Consider the following 24,927-nt stretch of genomic DNA (forward strand, 5'->3'; position numbering starts at 1 on the left):
CTTTAGGGATGGGATCTCCAGTGGCGGCACAAGCCCCCCCACCCACAGGTGACGAGAGTCGGTGAGAGAGTCTCTTTGGTGGGTCGAGAGGGGAGTGGGGTGCCCCCATAACTCAGGCCCCCTCGGGAGATAGAAGCTGAGAGGCAGCTGCAGACAGGGGCTCCCCAAGCGGGTGGGAGCCTGGATCCATTGTGGAAGGTCTGTGCATAAACCCCCTAAGGGAGCTGAGCCTGAGAGGCGGCTCTGCCCCGACCTGACCACCTGAACTTAATTCTCACACTGAATAGCAGCCCTGCCCCCGCCAAAAGCCCTAAGGCGGGAAGCAGCATTTGAATCTCAGTCCCCAAACGCTGGCTGGGAAGACCAGGAGGCGAGGTGGGTGTGAGGAGAATATTCAGAAGTCAAGCCACTGGCTGGGGAGAATGCCCAGAAAAGGGAAAAGAAATAAAACTATTGAAGGGTACTTTCTCGGAGAAAAGACACCTCCTCCTTTCCTTTCTGACGAGGAAGAACAATGCTTACCATCAGGCAAAGACACAGAAATCAAGGCTTCTGTGTCCCAGCCCACCCAATGGGCTCAGGCCATGGAAGAACTCAAAAAGAATTTTGAAAGTCAAGTTGGAGAGGTGGAGGAAAAACTGGGAAGAGAAATGAGAGGGATGAAAGAGAAGCATGAAAGGCAGATCAGCTCCCTGCTAAAGGAGAACCAAAAAAATGTTGAAGAAATTAACACCTTGAAAACTAGCCTAACTCAATTGGCAAAAGAGGTTCAAAAGGCCAATGAGGAGAAGAATGCTTTCAAAAGCAGAGTTAGCCAAATGGAAAAGGAGATTCAAAAGCTCACTGAAGAAAATAGATCTTTCAAAACTGGAATGGTACAGATGGACGCTAAGGACTTTGTGAGAAAGCAAGATATCACAGAACATAGCGAGAAGATTGGAAAAATGGAAGATAATGTGAAATATCTCATTGGAAAAACAACTGACCTGGAAAATAGATTCAGGAGAGACAATGTAAAAATTCTGGGACTACCTGAAAACCATGATCAAGAGAAGAGCCTAGACATCATCTTCCATGAAATTATCAAGGAAAACTGCCCTGAGATTCTAGAACCAGAGGGCAAAATAAATATTCAAGGAATCCGCAGAACACTGCATGAAAGAGATCCAAAAAGAGAAACTCCTAGGAACATTGTGGCCAAATTCCAGAACTCCCAGGTGAAAGAGAAAATATTGCAAGCAGCTAGAAAGAAACAATTCAAGTATTGTAGAAATACAATCAGGATAACACAAGATCTAGCACCCTCTACATTAAGGGATCGAAGGGAATGGAATAGGATATTCCAGAAGTCAAAGGAACTAGGACTAAAACCAAGAATCACCTACCCAGCAAGACTGAGTATAATACTTCAGGAGAAAAAATGGTCTTTCAATGAAATAGAGGATTTTCCAATTTTCTTGATGAAAAGACCAGAGCTGAAAAGAAAATTTGACTTTCTAACACAAGAATGAAGAGAACCATGAAAAGGTGAACAGCAAAGAGAAGTCATAAGGGACTTACTAAAGTTGAACTGTTTACATTCCTACATGGAAAGACAATATTTGTAACTCTTGAAACATTTCAGTATCTGGGTACTGGGTGGGAGTACACACACACACACATGCACACACGCACACATACATAGAGACAGAGTGCACAGAGTGAATTGAAGAGGATGGGATCATATCTTTAAAAAAAAAATGAAATCAAGCAGTGAGAGAGAAATATTGGGAGGAGAAAGGGAGAAGTTGAATGGGGCAAATTATCTCTCATAAAAGAGGCAAGCAAAAGACTTATTAGTGGAGGGATAAAGAGGGGAGGCAAGAGAAAAACATGAGGTCTACTCTCATCACATTCCACTAAAGGAAAGAATAAAATGCACACTCATTATGATAGGAAAACCTATCTCATAATACAAGAGAGTGGGGGACAGGGGCACAAACAGGGTGGGGGGGAGGATGGAGGGGAGGGCATGGGGAGGAGAATGCAATCCGAGGTCGACACTCATGGGGAGGGAAAGGATCATAAGAGAATAGAAGTAATGGGGGTCAGGATAGGATGGAGGGAAATATAATTAGTCCTATACAACACAACTAGTATGGAAATCTTTTGCAAAACTACACAGATTTGGCCTATATTGAATTGTTTGCCTTCCAGAGGGAAGGGGTGGGGAGGGAGGGAGCTAAAGAAGTTGGAACTCAAAGTGTTAGGATCAAATGTAATGTTCTTACCACTGGGAAATAAGAAATCCAGGTTAAGGGGTCAAGAAAGCTATCTGGCCCTACAGGACAAAAGAGAAGATGGACACAAGGGCAGAGAGGGAGGATAGAAGAGAGAGCAGATTGGTCACAGGGGCAATTAGAATGCTTGGGTTTGGGGGGGGAGGGGATAAAAGGGGAGAAAATTTGTAACCCAAAATGTTGTGAAAATAAATGTTAAAAGTTAAATAAAAAATAAAAAAAACAAAACAAAAAAAAAATGGAGAAGTTTTGAATGCTGTGGATAAATTCACTTACCTTGGTAGTGTACTTTTCTAGGGATGTACACATTGACAATGAAGTTGATGCACACACTGCCAGAGCTAGCTCAGTGTTTGGGAGGCTTCAAAGAAAAGTATGGGAGAAAAGAGGTATTAGACTGACTACCAAACTGAAGGTCTACAGAACTGTTGTGCTGACCTCATTGTTATATGCCTGTGAAACATGGACAGTCTACCAGGGCCATGCCAGGAAACTGAATCGCTTCCATTTGTACTGTGTTAGGAAGTTTCTGAAGATCACCTGGCAGGATAAGGTACCAGACACTGAAGTCCTTGCTCTAGCTGAACTGCCAGGAATTGAAACTATGCTTCAGAGAGTGCAACTACAATGGGCTGGCCACGTTGTTCGAATGCAAAATGTATACTTGCCAAAAAGACTATTTTATGGAGAACTCACATGGGGCAGGCAATCACCTGGTGGCTAGAAGAAATAATACAAGGACATTCTCAAGGTCTCTCTCAAGAACTTTGGATTTGACTGTGCAGCATGGAAGACGCTGGCACAGGACTGCTCAGCATGGTGTGCCCACATCAGAAAAGGTGCTGTGCTCTATGAGCAAAGCAGAATTGAAACAGTACAAAAGTAAATGTAGGATGCACAAATTTGGGGTATCCACCAATTGTTCAAATAATTGGGACTATCTGTGCCCAACCTGTGGTAGAGCTTTCTGAGCTCATATTAGTCTGATTAGCCACAGTCGGACACACTGAATCTTCACTTTATCATGGTGATGTCATTTTGATCCTCTTCGAAGATGAAGGACAACAACCAACCAACCAACCAACCAATACTTCTTGTTATGTACTAAAACAAGAGCAGTAAAAGATCCTACTTTGCTTGCCATTACAGTGGTGCAATCCCATGATTTGTGTTGGTGCATAGGAAGTCTTCATCAAGTCTGGTTTTGTTTTTCTTTTCTCATGAGATATTGGCAGCTCAGCTAGGCTAAGGGCAGAACTATGTCTTTTGAGGAGGAGTCTTCTAGCCTGAGAAGAGGATTTGGGGACCACAAGTTCAAGGACCTAGTAGTTACAGAAGTCTTCACAGGAAATTTTGTATCTCTGAAAATTTGTTTTAAAAGAAAAGAAAAAGAACCAGTGACCTCAGATTACTGTGACCCCTCCCACAGAGATCTTACCATGGACTGTTAGTGGGGTAGAAGTGCCTGTGTCTACATATTTCCAAGTTCCCATTAGTTTCTAGGTTTGTTTGTTTAACCTTGAAGGGAATTTCTTTTAAAAGGGGACAGGTACAGAAACAAGAAAGAGGAAATGTGACCATACCTGGATATCAGGAGCAGATCAGTGATCAGGAGCAGAATAGTGAGGTGCTGAACAGACTCTAGCGAGTGACTGAGAAGAAGAGAGTTTTCGGGGTGGGGAGTGGGGACAGAAGCAGTTGCTTCTGGGGTTGATGAGTAAAACTCAAACCCATTACTTACTCTATCACCCTTCTCCCACAAGGGTTGCTTAGGGAAGCTCTTGTTCAGTGACATTCCTTTCCATTTTCCCCTCAAGAGGTGAATAGGAGGGGAAGGGTATCGGGAGAAGAAAAGACCTAATACTTGACTGCCAATTATTTTAGCCTGCTAGTCCTTATCTTAATATCTATTTGTGTTTTATGCAATGACAAGACGTGGAGATATGCCCAGTGGGATAATCACTCAGTCAAAGGGTACAGTTATTTTAAGGACTTCTCCCATATAGTTATAAATTGCTTTTCAGAAAAGTTGGGCCAATTCACAGCTCCTCCAATGGCTTCTTATAATCCCACTCTCCACTTCAGTCCATGCTACACTTTATTTCCTAAGTAATTTCTCTCAGATCTGACCCTGTCATTTTCCTACTCAGTCAACTCTAGTGGTTTCATTTTCCCTCCAGAATCAAATGTAAACTCCTCTTTCTAGCTTTTAAAGCTTTCCCCCCCCTTTCTCTAGCCTGTCTATCCTTATTGTATATTTCTTCCCATACTCCCATTTCACACTTTTTTCATGCAGCCTCACTGATCTCTCTGTTCTTTGCACATGGTACTCCATCTCTGGTTACTATTCCTTTGCCAGTGTGTCCCATGCCACACAATCAGTTTCAAAGTTCTTAAGAGACCTTGAGAGTGTCCTTGTGTCGCTTTTTCTGACCACCATGTGAGTGCTTGTCTTATGTGATTTCTCCATAAAACAGTCTTTTTGGCAAGCAGCATATGTTTGTACTCTCTGCAGTACAAACTCTGCAGAGTTTGAATGTTTGGCAGTTTAGTTCAAGAAAGGACCTCAGTCAGCTATCTTATGTTCCCAGGTGATCTGAAGATCTTTCTAAGTAACAGTTCAAATGGAAGTTATTCAGTTTCCTGGCATGATGCTGGTATTCTTTCTAGGTTTCACATAGGACTGCCCAGTATGGTGTGCCTTCATCAGAGAAGGTGCTGTGCTCCATGAGCAAAGCAAAAACTGAAGTATCCCAAAAGAAATGTGAGATGCTAAGATTTAGAGAATCTAACTCAAATGTGTACATGGACTATTTGTGCCCCACCTGCGGTAGAGCATTCCAAGCTTGTATTGGTCTGATCAGCCACAATTGGACACATTGTAACTTGACTCTAACACAGTTTATCATTTTGGTCTTCTTTGAGAACAAAGGAGACCAACCAACCAACGAATTATTCCTTTGCTCTTCTGTGTGTGTGAAATATTCTCCCTTCTTCTAGAATCCCCACATCACAGAATTCCTCTCTTCAAGATGAGGCTCAAGCACCACCTTCTGTGTGAAACCTTATTTTGATACCTCCAACTGCTAGAATACTTCTCAAACTTTATGTCATCCCTTGTTGAAATGTAGTCTCCAATGTCATCTCCTTGTGAGCAGAGATTTTTTCATTTATTGTGTTTCCACTGAAGCACTTAGTACAATGTCTTGCAGATAATAGGTGCTTAATACACATTTGCTGATTAATTGATAGGATTTTCTAAGTAAACAATAATAATTCCCTACAAAGATTTAATTTTGCTTCTTTTTGTCTCTAATTCCATTTTCTTGTCTTATTTAGTATTTCTTATATTAGTATGACTAATAGAAAATCAAATAATAAAACATTATTTTAATATTAGTCTTATTGGGAAAGGTTCCAGCATTTCTTCACAAAGAATGCTAATACTTGATTTTAGATAAATTCTTTATATCATGTTAAGAAAAGATCCTTTCATTCCCCAGTACTTTAATGTATTTTTGTAAAACCTAAATCATAAATGAGTGGTATGGTTTATGAAAAGCTTATTTTTATTTTATAGATGTCATATGATTTCTGCTTTTGATTACTGTGAATAGCTATGCTAATTTATCTATATCTTGAAGAACATTATCCACTTGGTTTAAATCCAACTAGGATATAATGAATAATTTTTTTGTCTCTGTTGCTTTAGTCTCTACTAACATTTCATTTTAAAATATTGTATCATTATAATTAGTGGTATTATTTAATTCTCTTTCTCTGAACAATCCTTTTTTTTTTTGTTTGGCTATTAAGACATCGTTTTAACATGATTTCTGTTTCACCTATTTTTCAAAAATTTATGCAGTATAGAGATTATATATTCTCTGATTTTAAATTCATCCATAAATTTGTTCATTTGCATTTGCTCAGTTTCTCAATTTTTTGTTTTTAATAGTTTACATTTTCTAGATATTCACATATTTCATAATTCTGTTTTGTTGTAATATAATTAGTTATAGTCATATTCTAACATTTTATTTATTGCTTCTCCGTTTGTTGCAAATTCTCCTCTTTGATATTGGCAATTTGGTTATTTTCTCTTTTTTTAAAATACAAATTAGCTAAGTTTAAATTTCTGGTAATCTTTTAAAAAACAACTTTTTGTCAGTTCAATAGTACTTTTTCCCTTGATTTTCAAATGTCTTTTTTCTTGTGTTGGAATTCTTAATTTGTTGTTTATTTCTGATTAATTTTATACTATTTTTAGACCTTTATTTTCTTAATATATGTGTTCAGTGACATCAGTTTTCCTCTAAAGAAAGAATGCATTTTCTCCATACTATAAATTTTGGTATGTAGTCTGACTATTATCATTCTCTTTAATATAATTTCCTCAACTGTTTCCATGATCTATTCTCTCAATCATTATTTAAGGAATTATTATTTAGTCTCCACTTAGGTCTATACCTTTGGTTCCTATTTCCTTCATTGAATTGTTTTTCAGTTGTGTCTAACTCTTTGTGACCCCTTTTGGGGTTTTTTTTGGCAGGGAAATTGGAGTGGTTTGCCATTTCTTTCTCCAGTTCATTTTACAGATGAGGAAATTGAGGCAAACAGGGTAAAGTGACTTGTCAAGGGTCACACAGCTAGTATCTGAGACCAAATTTGAACTCAGGGAGATGAGTGCTCTTGACTTAAGACCCAACACTCTATCCACCGTGTCACTTAGTTGCCCCTTTGCTGATTATAATTTTTTAATTTTTATTGCATAAGTCAGGTCTTCAGTTCATGTCTTTAATATCTCTTATCACATTTATTTATACATTGGTATGCAGTAATATATGAACAAGTTTTACAAGTGTATTTGTCAAGGGAAAAGTACATGTTTTATTTAAAATTCCCATTCATATTTGCAATAAGTTTATCAGATTTCATTTTTCTAACCTACTATTCAGATCCATAGCATTCTTTTTTCTTTTTGTTAGATTTTTCAACTTCTGAAAGAGGAATGCTGGTCACTTACAATTATTGTCTTTCTATCTTTTTGCCCTTCAGTTTATTTTTCCTTTAAATTCATTGGTACATATATTTTTTAATATTCCTATTACTTCATTATCTATGGTATCCTCAAAAATAATACAACATATCTGGAAATTTTATCTCTTTAATGTTGTCCAAAATCATGACTGCAACCACTACTTTTTAAAATTCAGTTGAAGCAAAATAAATTTCATACTAGATCCTCATTGTTATTCTCCATGTATCTTTGTTTAAATCTATTTCTTGTATGTAACAAATTGTTGAATTCTGTTTTTCTGATACATTCTATAACTATCTTCCATTTTATTGACAAGTTTGACTCATTAACATTCCATCAAGTTTTACTGTCTTGCATTTAAAAAAATCAGCAGTAAATAACATGTAGATTGTTTTACTTGAAATAATCCAATCCAATCCAAGTCACCACCTTTTAATATATGGATGCCTTTTTCTCACATGTGTGTGCATAGACATATATGCTACATAGCTGTCTAGTACTGTTGAGGTTTGGGAACCATATTGAGGTTTGGGGTGCTCAGGACCCCAAAATACCAACAGAGTCCTGCTGAATTCGACTCAAGACTTCTTGCAGCCAGAGTAAAACAAAGTTTATTAAAGGTTTGCCATATTGGGTTTGTTGAGGTTCAGGGGTGCTGGGGACCCCAAAATACCAACACGCCAGCCTTCTTAAAGCCAAAGAGAAGCAAAGTTTATTAAAGATTCGCCATATTGGTTTAACTCTTAAGGAGCCTAAGCATTTGTAACACTTGTATTCACAATTGGGCCAGATAGAATCTCAGCTAGACAGAGTCTGAACTGGATTGAATCTGAGTGCCTTCACAGAGGCAAGATGCAACTTAAATACAGAAAAGACTGTAGGAGGGATCTGGGGGTGGTCTGGTAGTCTAGGGTGATGGGGGGAGGGGTTTAGGGAGGGTCTTGAGGAGGAGTCCAAGGAGGGGACGACTGGTCAACGGTTGGAAACAGCTGGAGGCAATCAGGAGATATCTGACAATGGAGGGTTTGGGTGGGAAGCAGGTGGGGCAATCTAGAGGTAACTGACAGTGGAAGGCCAGGCTAGACCAAGGGCAACAGATTTGAATATGAAAGGCCAGATTAAGTGGGAAGATTCTAGGGGGAGTTCAAGGAGGTTCCCAGAGTCTGAATCCTATCAGTTTGACTCTTAAGGAGCCTTGCCATTTGTGACGCTTGTACTGACAAGTGGGCCAGATAGAATCTCAGCTAGATAGAGTCTGAGCTGGATTCAATCTGTGGGCCTTCATGGAGGCGAGATGGAACTTATATACAGAAAGACCATGGGAAAGATATAAAGGTGGCCTAGTAGTCTGGGAAGAGGGTCTAAGGAGGATCTTGATAAAACTGGTGTAACCAGTGATGGAATCAATGGTGGGAAATAGCTGGAGGGAATTGGGAGGTATCAGACAATAGAGGGCTTGGGTGGGAAGCAGGTAGGGCAATCCAGAGGCAACAGATGATGGAAGGCCAGGCTAGGTTAAGGGTAACAGATTTGAGTATGAAAGGCCAGATTAAGTGGGAAGATTCAAGGAGAGTTCAAGGAGGTTGCCAGAGTCTGAACCCCATCATTATAATACCTAGGATATATATTGTAAGCCTTTAATAAATGTTTGTTGAGTTTCATTCTTAGGAGAAAAAATTTGAAATCATTGATCATATTGAGGAATCATTATTTAAAATTTAGGCATATACTAAGCACTGAAGGATGGTGAAAACTAGTTTCCTTTTTTGTATATAATATTCCATTCCTTTCATTTATCATCATCTTCAATCAGGTCTACACAATTTCAACAGTTATTAATGTAATGTGTAAGTGAACTTTCTCTTCCTGTCTAATTGTAAGATATTTTCTTTGATAATGAAGCTCTGGAATTTGACAACTACATTTCTGGATAAATTAAATTTGGGGTTCCTTCCTAATCCAGACGTCAGGATTCTATCCATTTTAATAAATCAGCAGGCATTTGTTAAATTCAATTTGTACTTTTTCCCCTGTCTCCAGTATTTCTAGGATACTTTCTCGTATGATTTCATGAATTATAGTATTTGGGCTCTTCACTTTGTTATATTTATTTATTTATTTTCAATGTTCCACAATCACTATCATATAACTTAGATTTTTTCTTTCCCTCCCTCCCCCTCTTCTCCCCTCCCCCCTCTTTCCCCAAGCTGACATACAATTCTATATAGGTTCTACACATACATTCCTATTAAATACATTTTCACCATAGTCATGTTGTATAGAAGAATTAAAATTAATGGAAGAAATCATATAACAAACCAAAACATACTACAAAAGAAAATGATCTGCTGCAATCTGCGATTGAATTCCATAGTTCTTTCTCTGGATGTGGAAGGCATTTTGTCTTAAAAGACCATTGGGAATTTTTTAAGTCCTTGCATTGCTATGAAGTTCTGAGTCTACCAGAAAAAATCCTTGCACACACCATGGTTGTTGCTGTGCACAAAGTTCTCCTGGTTCTGCTCCTTTCACTCAGCATCAGATCATATAAGTCTTTCCAGGCCTCTCTGAAGTCTTCTTGTTCATCATTTCTTATAGCACAATAATATTCCATCACATTCATATACCACAATTTATTCAGCCATTCCCCAATTGAAGGGCATCCCCTTGATTTCCAGTTTTTGGCCACCACAAAGAGTGCTGCTATAAATATTTTGGTACATGTGGGACCCTTTTCCATTTCTATGATCTCTTTAGGATACAGTCCCAGAAGTGATATTGCTGGCTGGGTCCAAGGGTATGCACGTTTTTGTAGCCTTTGGGGCATAGTTCCAAATTGCTCTCCAGAATGGTTGGGTCAGCTCACAGCTCCACAAACAATGAATTAGTGTTCCAACTGTCCCTCATCCTCTCCAACATTTATCATCTTCCTGTTTTGTCATGTTAGCCAATCTGATAGGTGTGATGTGGTACCTCAGAGTTGTTTTGATTTGCATCTCTCTAATCAAAAGTGTTTTAGAGCATTTTTTCATATGACTATAGATATCTTTAATTTCTTTCTCTGAAAACTGCCTGTTCATATCCTTTGACCATTTATCAGCTGGGAAAATTTCATCATACTTCTTTCCAACCCCACCCCATCTCCCTAGGGATATAAAGTTTTAGATTGTCTCATTTAACTCTATCTTTAAGATTATTTGCTTTGGTTTTTGAGCAGTGAGATCATACATCTTCCAATTTTGCTGCATTTTGTTTTTTTTCCCCTGACACTTGTTTTTCCAATTCTGTATTTTAAAAATTCAAGTTCTGCTATTCTTTTTTTCATTGTTGGATGCTTAACTAAGCTTTTCCATTTGTTCTGAACAGCCAGTTTTCTTGTCTTTAATTTTTTTAAGGTTTCTAGTTTCTGCCCTTTTGTTTTCTTTTAATTACTTTCTTGAGTTCCTGAACTGCTTTGGAGGATCTCAAAGTGCTTCAGTTATCATTTATGTGGGTTTAATAATTGTTACTGAACCATGATTATTAATCCTTTTTTTTCTGTTTTTGGTTTCCTCTTTTCTTCAATCTTTTTCTGTATTTACTCTGAGGTTTTGCTTGTAAGGAATTCCTTCCTTTTGCTTATTTTTAAAAAATGATTCAGGGGAGGTAGACTCAAACATAATCAATACTAACCCGGTCACTTTTGTCAGTAGTCTGCAAAATTGGTTTTTAGAAGCTGGATAATTGAAGAAGGTGGATAAGATTGCTTAAACCAAGAAGAAATGTTCAAAGAGGCAGCAGCATGTAGATGCACCCTGTGGTCCTTAAACGGGCACAACTGGACCTGGCTCTGACATTCACAATAAGGGTTTATACTGACAATACATTAGTTGTTTCTGGGTATTGGTTTTCCCTTCTAAATATCCCAGTAATGAGAAACCCAGCATCTCCAGGTTCAGCAGTCCAGTCTAAAGATCACTCACATGCAAGAGTCCTGGACCAGTTTACTTTCCATCCTAAGCTTTAATTAGAATTTCACTCTGTTAAGTTAATTATCCTGTCTTCTATGGTGGAATGATTTTCTCCATCCATTTCAAGATATCACTTGTGGTCTATAGGGAATATTATTCCATCCTGACCTCATTTCGTAATAAAATTCCTCTGTCTAGTGTCTGGCTTCTGGTCCATTGGTTACCATAGATCTCCTCAATTGTCATCTCTTATTTCATACTCTCCTCACCTAATTGTCACTTCCTGGGTTTTTGTGGTAGTCTGCAATGGCATTTCAGTTCCGGGATGAGGGTTCATATTACATTAATTAATGATCTTTGGGAACCAATGCAAATTAAGTATAAAAAATCCTCAACATTGGGTTATAAAACTGTGGAACATATAGAAAAAAATTAATGCTACAAATAATAGTGCTTAGTTTCTCTACAGAAGTTTTTTTTTCATAAAATTGAAATATCAATAACTTTTATTGCTTTATCTAGATGTTCTCTGAATGAAATGTCTGAAAAAGTCCTCCAACTTCATTGGAGAAAAAATCATTAGAAATGTCAGGTTCTATGTGATCCTATTATTAATAATAAGACAACAGAAAATGGTATCTTCCAGATTCTATATTTTCTATTCTCATATATTTCTGTTCTTTAGATTTTCCGTCCTCTAAATATCGTTGATCGGGCAAACTGTGCTCAAGTCAACAGTGCCTGGAGATCCATGACACATATAAGATCATTGTGGAGTGAAGTAAGTGATGTAATTTCCAATGACATTTAATTTCTGTCTCCAAAAGGAAAACAGACTATTGTACACATAAGGCAGCTCTCCACAGTTTTAGTAAGCAAATAAGAATAGATTCTCTTGTATTTTCAAGCATTTGGGTCCTAACATTTCTGTATTATTTTGGTTTTATTATGCCAAGAGGAGTTGTGGTTGGAAGGTAGTGGCAATGGCACGTAGTTGGGGTGTTTATCTTACTGATATTAAAATTTGCCCCAATAGGAACTTTCTTACAAAGGGAATTATCTTGTTCTTGGCTGCGTAGGCCACAGATAGCAGGTAGCCTAGTATTTATTTCATTCATTCACCTTCTTGAATGAAGAGATAAGTCAAACAAAGGTGATCTCCTTTGTGTGCTCTTCTGCATGCATTGTTATTATCTCTAATTCAGGAGTAGTTAAGTTGGGGTCTATCAACTTGTGTTTTAAAAAATATATACATATTTTGATAACTATATTTCAAGCAATTATTTTCTTTTTAATGCTATGTATTTTATTTTGTTCATTTAAAAACTTTATTCTGAGAAGGAATATATAGTGTTCACTGGATTGCCAAAGACTTCCATAACAGGAAAGAAATTAGATACCCCTATGAGAAAAAAGCTAAAGATTATTTTAGAGGGTGAAATATAGGAGGCATGTTAGTTGGTTAGAACACTGTCCTTAGTACAGTCTTTTGGCTTGTTTTGATACTCATGTATGACAGTTTCTGTTCTGCAGTAACAAACTTTTGATCCTTGCTAGCCATCTTTCAAATGCATTTCATTTGTCATAAGGGGGATAGATGACATATATGGATGGATCGTGCTATATCCACCACTGCAGTTGGGACAATTAATAGTGCAAAGTACATGCTCTTTTGATTGTTTATGCATGCACACACGTGTGTATGTGTGTGTGTGTGTGTGTGTGTGTGTGTGTGTATGTGAAGATCAGCAGTTTGACTTCAGTGGAATCCCTAGGGAGATTCATAAAAGTAAGGAGGCACAGACTTGTACTTACTCTTGAACTCTGAATGATTTGTGAATTGATACTTCCTGGAAAAATAATATGGATCATTAGAACATGATACCAACCTCACAAAGTCAATAATTTCAACGTACTTCCTTTTATTAAAATAAATTGTGAGTGGCAGCTTCCTCGTCCTCCACCTCTCCTCCAGCAAGGCTGTGGTAGGTATGAAAGGTGGCTGGCCTGTTGCTGCTTATGGTTTATTAGTTGTAGTGGCATCTTTATATACAAAAGATGGAACATTAGAATTAAATAGCTGTGGCAGTTATTGAAACTAAACGTACTGATCGTTATTTATTATCCTACATAGCTATAATAGAATTTCCTTAGTATTTTGGTTTCAAGATGTAAATATCCAATAGAGGACTTTATCTTAGGATTTCATGACAATTCAGAGTTGCTTTCTGAATTTCATATGTCCTGCCTATGAAAAAACTTGTGGTACTTCTTGTAGTTGTAAGTGGTGTAGAACGTCCCTGATATTTACTGCTTTTAATTTGTTATTTTAATATTAAACAAGGCTTACATTTTCTTGATATTCTGGGCTTGTTGATTTTTTTAGATCAATTTTTCTCTAGTGTGTGATATAGTCAATGACAGATATATAGAACAAATATTACAAAGATGGCGACCCAACGTGCTACGTCTGGATTTCCATGGATGTTCTTCCCTTCAGTGGCCTTCTTTTAAGTTCATCAGTAAGTATATTCTTTTTTCAGACATTTGTTTCTGTTTTTTCCTTATTTATCAGTCTAAAGAAAAATATTAGTGAAATGGAGACTTTATATCCAGTCTTGGATTGTGGGAATGATAATTACTACTGCTATTAATGCTTCTAGAATAGTTAATTCTCAATTCACTTTGGTGAGCTAGGAGTTTTATCTCCACTGACCTTTGCACTCTTCTCCAGATTTTCCATGTCTTTTCTTATTTTCTTTCTGGATTGTTTGCCATTTGATCTTTGCTTTTTTTGTTCAATTTAAGAGAATTCAGTTTATTTTTTTCCATTTTTTTCATTAAATTTATTTATTTAACTTTTAACATTCATTTTCACAAAATTTTGGGTTCCAAATTTTTCCCCCACTTGTCCCCTCCCCCCACCCCAAAACACTGAGCATTCTAATTGCCCCTATCACCAGTCTGCCCTCTCTTCTATCATCCCTCTCTTCCCTTGTCCCCATTTTTTCTTTTGTCCTGTAGGGCCAGATAACTTTTTATACCCCATTACCTGTATTTCTTATTTCCTAGTAGCAAGAACAGTACTCAACAGTTGTTCCTAAAACTTTGAGTTCCAACTTCTCTTCCTCCCTCCCTCCCCACCCATTCCCTTTGGTAAGGCAAGCAATTCAATATAGGCCATATCTGTGTAGTTTTGCAAATGACTTCCATAATAGTCGTGTTGTGTAAGACTAACTATATTTCCCTCCATCCTATCCTGCCCCCCATTGCTTCTGTTCTCTCTTTGGATCCTGTCCCTCCCCAAGAGTGTTGACTTCAAATTGCTCCCTCCTCCCATTGCCCTCCCTTTCATCATCCCCCCCACCCTGCTTATCCCATTCTCCCCCACTTTCCTGTATTGTAAGATGGGTTTTCATACCAAAATGAGTGTGCATTTTATTCCTTCCCTTAGTCGAATGTGATGTGTAAACTTTATATTTTTCTCCCACCTGCCCTTTTTTTCCCTTCACTAAAAAGTCTTTTGCTTGCCTCTTTTATGAGAGATAATTTACCCCATTCCATTTCTCCCTTTCTCCTCCCAATATATTTCTCTCTCACCGCTTAATTTCATTTTTTAAGATATGATCCCATCTTATTCCATTCACTCTGCGTTCTTTGTCTCTGTATGTGTGTGCATGTGTGTGTGCGCGTGTGTGTGTGTAATCCCACCCACTACTCAGATACTGAAAAGTTTCAAGAGTTACAAATATTGTCTTTCCATGTAGGAATGTAAACAGTTCAATTTTAGTAAAGTCCCTTAAGACTTCTCTTTGCTGTTTACCTGTTCATGCTTCTCTTCATTCTTGTGTTTGAAAGTCAAATTTTCTTTTCAGCTCTGGTCCTTTTCATCAAGAATGCTTGAAAGTCCTCAATTTCATTGAAAGACCATTTTTTCTCCTGAAGTATTATATTCAGTTTTGCTGGGTATGTGATTCTTGGTTTAAGTCCTAGTTCCTTTGACTTCTGGAATATCCTGTTCCATGCCCTTCGATCCCTTAATGTAGAAGCTGCTAGATCTTGTGTTATCCTGATTGTATTTCCACAGTACTTGAATTGTTTCTTTCTAGCTGCTTGCAGTATTTTCTCCTTGACCAAGGAACTCTGGAATTTGGCCACAATGTTCCTAGGAGTTTCTCTTTTTGGATCTCTTTCAGGTGGTGATCAGTGGATTCCTTGAATACTTATTTTGCCCTCTGGTTCTAGAATATCAGGGCAGTTTTCCTTGATAAGTTCATGAAAGATGATGTCTAGGCTCTTTTTTTGATAATGGCTTTCAGGTAGGCCCATAATTTTTAAATTGTCTCTCCTAGATCTATTTTCCAGGTCAGTTGTTTTTCCAATGAGATATTTCACATTATCTTCCATTTTTTCATTCTTTTGGTTTTGTTTTGTGATTTCTTGGTTTCTCATAAAGTCATTGGCCTCCATCTGTGCCATTCTAGTTTTGAAAGAACTATTTTCTTCAGTGAGCTTTTGAATCTCCTTTTCCATTTGGCTAATTCTGCTTTTGAAAGCATTCTTCTCCTCATTGGCTTTTTGAACCTCTTTTGCCAATTGAGTTAGCCTATTTTTCAAGGTGTTATTTTCTTCAGCATTTTTTTGGGTCTCCTTTAGCAAGGTGTTGACCTGCTTTTCATGCTTTTCTTTCATCTCTCTCATTTCTCTTCCCAGTTTTTCCTCCACCTCTCTAACTTGATTTTCAAAATCCTTTTTGAGCTCTTCCGTGACCTGAGCCTATTGAATATTTATTTTGGATGTTTGGGATGTAGAAGCCTTGATTTCTATGTCTTTCCCTGATGGTAAGCATTGTTGTTCCTCATCTGAAAGGATGGGAGGAGATATCTGTTCACCAAGAAAGTAACCTTCTATAGTCTTATTGTTTTTGCCTTTTCTGGGCATTTTCCTAGCCAGTGACTTGACTTCTGAGTGTCCTCTCTATCCCCACCCCGCCTCCAGATCTGCCCAGCTAGTTCTTGGGGGCTGAGATTCAAATGCTGCTCCCCAGCCTCAGGGCTTTCAGCTGGGGCGGGACTGCTATTCAGTGTGAGATTAAGCTCAGGTGCTCAGGTGGGGGCAGGGCTGCCACATGGGACTCAGTTCCCTCGGGGGTTTATGCAGAGACCTTCAACAATGGATCTGGGCTCCTTCCTGCTTTCGAGCCCCTGGCCATTGCTGCCTCTGCTGCTGCCTCCTGAGGGGGACTGAGTCATGGGGAGTCAAAAAGACTGTCTCACTGACCTTTGGTGCCTGTGGGTGGAGGGACCTGCTCGGCCCCTGGAGATTCTGTCCCTGAAGCCTGCTCGGATCTGCTCCTCTGGGTGCCACACAGTCAAAGCAGGGCTGGGCTCTGCTACGGGTCCAGTGCTCGACGGACCTTTTGCATTGGTTCTTCAGGTCTCTCTGGAACAGAAATCTCCTCTGCTCTGTTGTTCTGTAGCTTCCGCTGCTCCAGATTTTGTTGGGAGTTCTTCTTCACAGGTATATTATGGGCTGTGGGTTAGGAGCTAGCATATGTGTATCTTTCTACTCCACCATCTTGGCTCCTCCCCTGAGAATTCAATTTATTAATAAACATTTACCAAGTGCCCATCAAGTACAAAGCATTTCTCCCATATATAGCCCAATCTGACAGCCAGTTGAGAATATGAAAAGTTAGGAAAGGAAAAGGAGACACTGAAGATATTTATATGGAATCAATGAGCATTTCTATGAATCTCTCTTTACAAAGTGAGTGTTTTTTTACTTAATGAGAATTGTGAATTGAGAGCTAGCTTTTGAATCAGGAAAACCTAGGCTTAAGGAGTTCAGTGCCTGGCTTACTACTTTCCTTTCTCCATTTCCTCCTTTTATACAAGAGGATTTCAACTTTCACACTGATGTACCCTCAACACTCATTAATCTTTCAGTTCCTCAGTCTCATAAAATCCTGTGATTTACTCCATAACTTCACTACAGTCACATGTAAGGGAGGGAGGAAGGAAGAAGAAAATAAGCATTTATATAGTACCTATTATGTGCTAGGCACTGTGGTATTTTCCAGATATTATCTTACTTCCCATTGGGATAGTCACATATTGGATTTCACCTTTACTTACTTGTTTTCTATTTCTTTGATTAGAAACTAGGACAGTGCCAGGTACAACTGATTTTAATTCTGTATTACCCTATGTCTTATTGCTCTTAAATCTGTTTTTTACTCTATAAGACAGATAAAACACAGCACACTTGAGGGCTGCTAGCACAGGTTCACTCTTGATTTGGTCAGAAAGGAAACACAAAACAGGAGTTAATAATTTTACTATATCCTAGTCTAGTTCTCTCAGAAGAGGTTGCTGATAGTGAGAGCACAGCATTCCCTAATCATCCTCCTCACAGGGGCCAGTGAGAAGGGGGGGCAACTATGTCTCAATGGAGTCAGTCAAGACAGACATAACTTATGCTGCCCCTAAATCCCCTCAAGTCTCAATGCTCAGTGGGGCCAGTAGAGGCAAATACAGATTACACCACCCTTCCAAGCCTTGATGGGGGCCAATCTAGGCACATACAGCATTCCAGCTTGTACACTGAACCCTAAAGTTCCCCTCCCCAAGCTTCATTGGGGGCCAGTTGAGGCACACACAGCATCTGTGCATTCAGCCCTAAGGGTTTGCCATTCACTGTCTAGTGACCACCTGTTTTATAGACCAACAGACAAAGAAGGCATATTGGCAGCAATAATCTCACAAGTTTACATCACTTCATCCCTGTATCTCACTGCACAGCCGCAGTGGATGTTCACCATTATATAACTCTGCACAAGCATAGTGGAGATGTTTTGAACCATAACTGTGGGAACTCATATCTAATACCTGGGAACAGGAGATTGTTATGGCTATGATCCTGGGAAACTGAACTCTGAGAAATAATAGCAAAATTCACTTTACACACACTAAAATCCACCTTACTCACACTACGGTTCACATTACATACACACCCTCACTGAGAACCATAATTCCTCCATCCTTCAGTATTTTCCCAGGTCATTATACTTGGCTATGACTTCATATTCCTCCTTCCCCATTTTGACTTTATAGTTAGCTAATTCAGCTGAGAATCATTTAGTCAGTCAGTTTTAAGTAGCTCTTAGGAAAGGATGTTTACTAAGCTGGTACAATGAGAATAGTTGGTTCAAAATATCTGCTCAAAAGTCTATAATACACTCTTTTTCAAATGCATACAAAGGTCAGGGAAAAGTGTGCTCAAGCTTAGAAAGCACATGAGGTCAAGTGGTAATTCACAGGTCTTAGTTGCTTTGATTAATTGAGATATGTTTTCATATAATTAAAATGAGCTCTCATTAATTCCTGTTATCCTACTTTAAAGAGGCCCTTACTGCAGAGTTAGGGTAGTCTTTTTATCCCTCCCTAATTGATTCCCTATATCACTTCCCACAAAATCTTTGCCAAATGTTCTTCTCTCTCCTCCCACACTTTCTCTTCACGTTTCCCTGCTTCCCCTGCCCCCTCCCTCAGTTTAGGACTTCTCCTATTTTACTGAGAAAATTGAGGGCATTCAATATGAACTCTCTCTTCTCTCATCATCTTTATCTCAAAATCTTTCATGTCCACTTTTCTCCTCTCACACAGCCTTGACTCTGGTACAGACCCTCCTTACCTCATACATGGATGGTCTTCCTGTTGCAAGTGTCTTAACACTTCAGGACATGCTCCATTAGCTCCCAAAGGGATTTTTATAAAGCACAGTTCTGACTGTGTCACTCTACTCAGTAAACTCCAAGGGCTCCAGGGTCTAACAGAGAGTCCTCTTTTGGCATTTAAAGCCCTTCACAGCCTGACCCCTTTCTACCTGTCCATCTTCTTATACTTATTCTCCTTCATGCACTTTGTGATTCAGTGATAGTGGCTTTTTTGCTGTTCCTTATATTTGACACACCATCTCCCAATGTGATTTTAATGCTCTCCTTCCTCACTTCTGCCTCCTGATTTCCTGGCTTCCTTTATGAGTCATCTAAAATTAATCATCTGTAGAAGGCCTCTCCTGGCCATCTTTCCCATGTTCCTCTTCTCTCTCCCTCCCAGTGCCTTCCCTTGAGATTATCTTCCATTTTCACTGTATATATCTTGTATGTACATAGTTCTTGGCGTGTGAGCTTCTTCAGGGCCTTTCTTTGTTTTCCCAGTATTTAGCACTGTGTCAGGCACATAGTAATAAATTAAATTGAAAAATTTATCTATTTATAAATTTATTAATAAATCCCTTAATTTATTCACAAAACCATAATAAATGTTTATTGATTGATTTATTTTAGTCATTGTGCAAAGTATGCAGATGAATAGACATGGTCCTTGCCTTCAAAGAATTTAAAGTCTAGTAGAAAATACGAAATATAGAAATAACTTGTGATAGAAACCATAATATGGAAGTTAGGGAGTTGCAAAGTGCTCCTTGAATTCAGAGGAAGGAGAAATTACTTGAGTTGAAGGACCCGGGGAAAGCTTTATGGAGTATTACCATGAGAGAGAATAGCATGAGCACAGTCATGGGGGTGGAAATCAGAGAGTATGTTCAAGCAATTGTGAGGAGATGAGTTTGGCCTCCATTCATGTTACAGTGGACAAGTCCCTTGTTCTCTCTACATCTTAGTTACTTTATCTGTAGAATGAAGGACTTGAAGCAAATTATTACCAGTTTCTTCCAGTTTTCAATCCTACAATTTTATGTAGAGGATTATTAGGAAATAAACTTCGATAGGTAGGCTGAGAATAAGTTATGGAGACTTTAATGTCAGAATAATGAATTTAGATGGGGAGCCGCTGAAATATTTTGGTTGTTTCTATGACATGATTAGAATTTTTTTAGGTTAAAAAATTTTTGGAGCGGTGTGTACGATTAATGGAAAAGGAAAGGCTAGAGAGGTAGGGAATCCAATTAGAAAGAAAATTATTAGAGAAGTCTACTCTAGGCAATAAATCATGAGGATCTGAACTAGGATGATGACAGTAGAATAGAAAGGAGTTGGTGTCTGAAAAAGATTTTGCAAAGATAGAATAAAAAAGATTTGATAGCTAAATTGATGTAGGAGGTGAGGAAGAGGAAAAACTAAGCTTTTCAACTTGAGTGAAGAGGAAAATAGTAGCACCACTAACAGAAACAGGAAAGTTAGGAAGAATTGTGGGAAAGACAATGAGATTAGTTTGGACATGTTGAGTTTAAGGTGCCATTACATGTTGTGGTGGTGATGTTCCACAGGCAATTGAAAATATGGAGCTGAAGCTTAAAGGAGAAGGTGGTGGGGCTAGAGGTACAGATTTTTGTTATTTGGAAGTTTACTTTAAAACATCTGATCTAATATTTTTTCTTCCTATATAAAATTCTTTGCTTAAATGATCTTAGTGAGATAACTAAAACATATACATGTTAGTCTTATTTTTGTAGAGGTATATGTGTTCTAGCCATTTCAAGGGGCAGCTAGATTGCACAGTGGATAGTGTTAGGCCTGGAGTCAGAAAGACTCATCTTCCTGAGTTCAAATCTAGCCTCAGACTCTTATTAGCTGTGTGACCCTGGGCAAGTAACTTTACCCTGTTTGCCTCAGTTTCCTCATCTGTAAAATGAGTTGGAGAAGGAAATCACAAATCATTCAAGTATCTTTGCCGAGGAAACCCCAAATAGAGTCACAAAGAATCAGACACAACTGAGACAACTGAACAACAACAAAAGCCTTTGCGGATTTGCTAAAGATTTTTTAGTGGTATCAATCTTATGTTTCTACTTGCAGCAGCCTTAACTGAATAGTTTATGAAAGTGTATATTACTGATGAAGTTCTGGTCCTGGCTCTGCACTTGATTAATGATCTTGGAAACACTTTGGGGTTCGTAGAATCAAAGGATTTTCTAGTTGGAAGTGCCTGTAGAATCCCAGCTAGTCCACTAGAATAAGATCACCTCTAAAATCTGCTTGATGTGTGATCAGCTATCCCTACTTGACCACCTTCAGTGAGGAGGAGGGAATACATCACTCACTTTCAGACAGCTCTGATAGTTAGAATGTCTTTCCTGGCTTCACATCTACGTGTTCTGTCTCTTTGCCACCTGTTTGCTCCTCGTGCTTCTCTCTGTGGCTTAGCAGAACAGGTCTCAACTTTCCTCCACACTGCACATATTTCATCAGAAGACATTATTCTAAACCAGGAATTCTTAGCCTGGGGTCCTCAAGGAGTCTGTGGATAGATTTCAAGAGATGCCCTGAACTTGAATGGGAACATTTTAACTTGTATTTATATATTTATATTTATTTTATTAATATTTATAATATCGAATATAAAATATATAAAATATAATATTTATAATTATTGTTATTACTATTTTATTACCTTTTATTTTCACTAGAATTTAATGGAAATAGAGAATTTCCTTCAAGTATTTGAAAATATTATTTTGAGAAGGGGTCTATAGACTTCACCAGATTTCCAAAGAGGTCCATGATCCCCCCAAAAAAGGTTTAGAATCCTTGGACTAGATGATCTCTAAGCTTCCTTCCAGCTCTAACATTTTGTGTTGTTTTGAGTCTTGCCCAACTTCTTTTCATCCTTGACCTCATTAGTATGGGTATGGGTCCAGTATTTCACAAACTTCTGGAAAAGTTTTTGTTATTTGATTGCTATATTGCATAGTAAATACTGGCTGATCTTTTAGGCTATTTGGCTACACCAACTGTGCTTGTATTCCTAATGTCTTCAACAATGTCAAAAATAATTAGCTTCAAATAAAATATTATTAATTCTTTGAGTGTGGCTGGAGAGAGGTCATAGGTTATGTTGACAAAAAAGTATACAAGATATACATACAGAAGTATGCTAACATTCCATTAAATCTCTTCCTTGTATTGTTATATCAGCATAAAATTAACATATTGGAGGCATAAAATACAGCTTGGCTGTTTGCAGTATTGTTCTGCTTAATAAATTATTTGCAAAGTTGGAACATTACAGAGAAAGTTTTAACCTCTAGAAGTGCCTGCAGTTGTACTTTTATTTTACTATTATAATGTTGACATATGAGAATCTGATAGGGAATTCATCTTGTGTTGTTTCTCAACACATTTTGAGAAACATCATACTTTTATTCTTTGGTTCTCAATGGATCAGTTAGCTCTTCCATGTAATTATTCTCTAGTAGTGCAAATCAGAATCAATCTATGGCTTCTCATTCTGGGATTCTTGTCCATATCTTACCCTAGATCAGAGAAGTCTAATAAATGTGCTGGAGGTTTTCCTGTAGTGTTTTTTAAAATTCCTTCTATTATACTAGTGCAGCATTTACTTACTGTTCAGTGATTCCTCCTTCAAAGTTTCTTTTTGATCAGGACAAACATTGTAATAAGTAATTTTTAGGAACCCTATTTGGTCTTCTGCTTGGTAACCCAGTATGTTCATTTCTTTACTTAAAACATTTTAATAACATCTTATTTACCACTGATTTTGCTTATCTTTGCTTGCTTTGCATCCGCGATGATGCAAAATGTACTGTAGATTCATGAACATATAAGTCTTTTATCGAGCTAGCTTCATTTGATTTGTGAGAATAAGAACATCATTCATGTTTCCAGAAATCACCTTATTGAAATTTTACAGACATGGTCATTTTTTACATAGTCTATGCTGATTCAGCATTGCTTAATTTATTTTGTAATGTTATATTTTTCACCCATGCAATGAGATAACCAACTTAACTTAGCATTAGGAGTCAGAATAACTGAGTCCAAATTCTTTACTTATCATTGTGAAGAATTCTTAAAACATTTTGGAAGTTATCCCAAATGAGATTTATATTTTTGTGATAATTTACAAATATATATGTGTGTATGTCTATATCATATGAATTTGTATTTCTTTTCCTTTCTTTGGTTTGAGTAGAACAATAGTTAAAAAGCAATTAACAATCTAATGCCAAAGACTAATTCTCTCTGACTTGGAAGAATCAGACTAAGAGACTGGCTTGTCTGAAAACTAATGCTGTAACTAGCACATATCTACCAGAGCTTTGTCACCGGTTGTTGATGTAATGGACTTCCCTCAGTAGTCCTCTGAATCAAAGTGGGTTCCATGTCACCTAGCATGACTCCTCCTTCATTCTCTTGGCCCCTTGCCACTGTCCCCTGGAGAGTCCCACCATCATTCCCACCTCTTCCTCTTGTAGTCCTACCTCAGGGTGGAATGACTACACTCTTTCAAGCCCATATGATATGTTCAGACCCAGGGGTCTATGCTAAATGGTATGTCCTGGGTCATTAGTCATAGAGCTGTGTGCAGGCCCACCTATCAGTGGCCTTGGGCTTTCTCTACCATAAACTTGCTCTTTGCTTCAGGGGCCAGTATTCCTAGTTACTTTCCTACTCTTTAAATTCAAAAAAGGTCTAGTGAAATGAAGAGGATAAAGTTGTTTTGCTTTTTTAAATCCTTTGCCCTTCTAATTGTGATAGATTTAACATTCATTCCTTCAATATTCAAATACATTGATTAAGGTCTATTGTATGCCTTACGCTGTACCTGTATAATCATTAATCATTACAATAATCAACAAGTATATATTAAGTGTCTACTTTGTTCCAGGCACTGTGATAGGTTCTGTGGATTTGAATACAAGAGGTGAAATGCTGTTGTGTGAAAAATCAAATAGAGAGCTGTAAAAGGAAGTACTATGTGAGGTCTAAGAGGGAAGGTTGATAGAGGGGGAGAGGTGTGGCGAGCAAAGGAAGGTTTCATGGGGGAGGCAGGTTGGAAGTAGGCATTTAAAGACAGAAATTCAGAAGGCAAGAAGGTGTAGAGAGAGCTTAGTGAACAGCCTGAGAAAAAGGCATGTAGGGGTGAGAGTCTTAGTCACTAGACTCTAGTGTGTATTCAGAGAATAGAGAGTGGTGCAATTTGTCCAAAAGGCAGAGTACAGAACAAAATTGTGAGGTGGAGTAATGCTGTGTTGTACCAGACAAAGGAGTTTGAACTTCAGTTGGGAAACATTGGGTACCAAGGGTGTTTAAATCTCCTTCTTTGGAGGAAGTTCTCACATCCATGGGATCCATTGAGGCAGTGGGAGCATGTAAGAATGGATTGTCAAAGAGCCAGCTCCAGGGGCAGTTAGATATTTAAGGCCCTTTGTCATTTCCCTCTTTTCTGATGAGTTCTTGTCTTATATTCCAGTTTATGATCTCCTGTCTCTTCTGATTCAGACTGCTGACTTGTTAACCGATCTCTGACTGTTTCCATGTTCGCTGAGTCTGCTTCACCCTAGATCCTGATCTTTACATCTGCCTCTAACCTCCTTATTTCTTCCTCAAACTATTGTTCTATGTCTGGCCCTCCCTTTCATTGCTAATTTCCTATAGAGTAGTCTGTATTGGTTGCCAGTACTTTCTTATCATCTGTTTACTCTTTAATGTCCTGGTTTCTACCCCCAACCCTCTATTGAAACTGCTTTTCCCAAGGTCATCATTGATTCCATCATCACCAGGTCCAGGGGCCTATTTCCCTCCTTGACCTTTCTGCAGCATTTGATACTTTATCACCCCTTTCCTCTTGATACTCTTGTTTTTCTTGACTTCCACCTACTTGTCTGGCTG

General features: G+C 38.2%; 1 protein-coding gene across 5 annotated transcripts in view; it reads left to right on the forward strand.

Annotated features, from left to right (window-relative positions):
• Window positions 1-24,927, forward strand: part of FBXL13 (F-box and leucine rich repeat protein 13) — a 266,998-nt gene that overhangs the window by 58,695 nt on the left and 183,376 nt on the right. For all 5 annotated transcript variants that reach the window (XR_011976923.1, XM_072653155.1, XM_072653153.1 and 2 more), the window contains 2 exons: window positions 11,956-12,051; window positions 13,657-13,792. Coding sequence is in view for 4 of the 5 variants with exons in the window: in XM_072653155.1 (XP_072509256.1) it covers window positions 11,956-12,051; window positions 13,657-13,792 (232 nt within the window). In the remaining variant the exon portion in view is untranslated. The remainder of the gene's footprint in view (window positions 1-11,955; window positions 12,052-13,656; window positions 13,793-24,927) is intronic.

This window comes from Notamacropus eugenii, chromosome 3 (genome assembly GCF_028372415.1).
Source record: "Notamacropus eugenii isolate mMacEug1 chromosome 3, mMacEug1.pri_v2, whole genome shotgun sequence".
NCBI lineage: Eukaryota > Metazoa > Chordata > Mammalia > Diprotodontia > Macropodidae > Notamacropus > Notamacropus eugenii.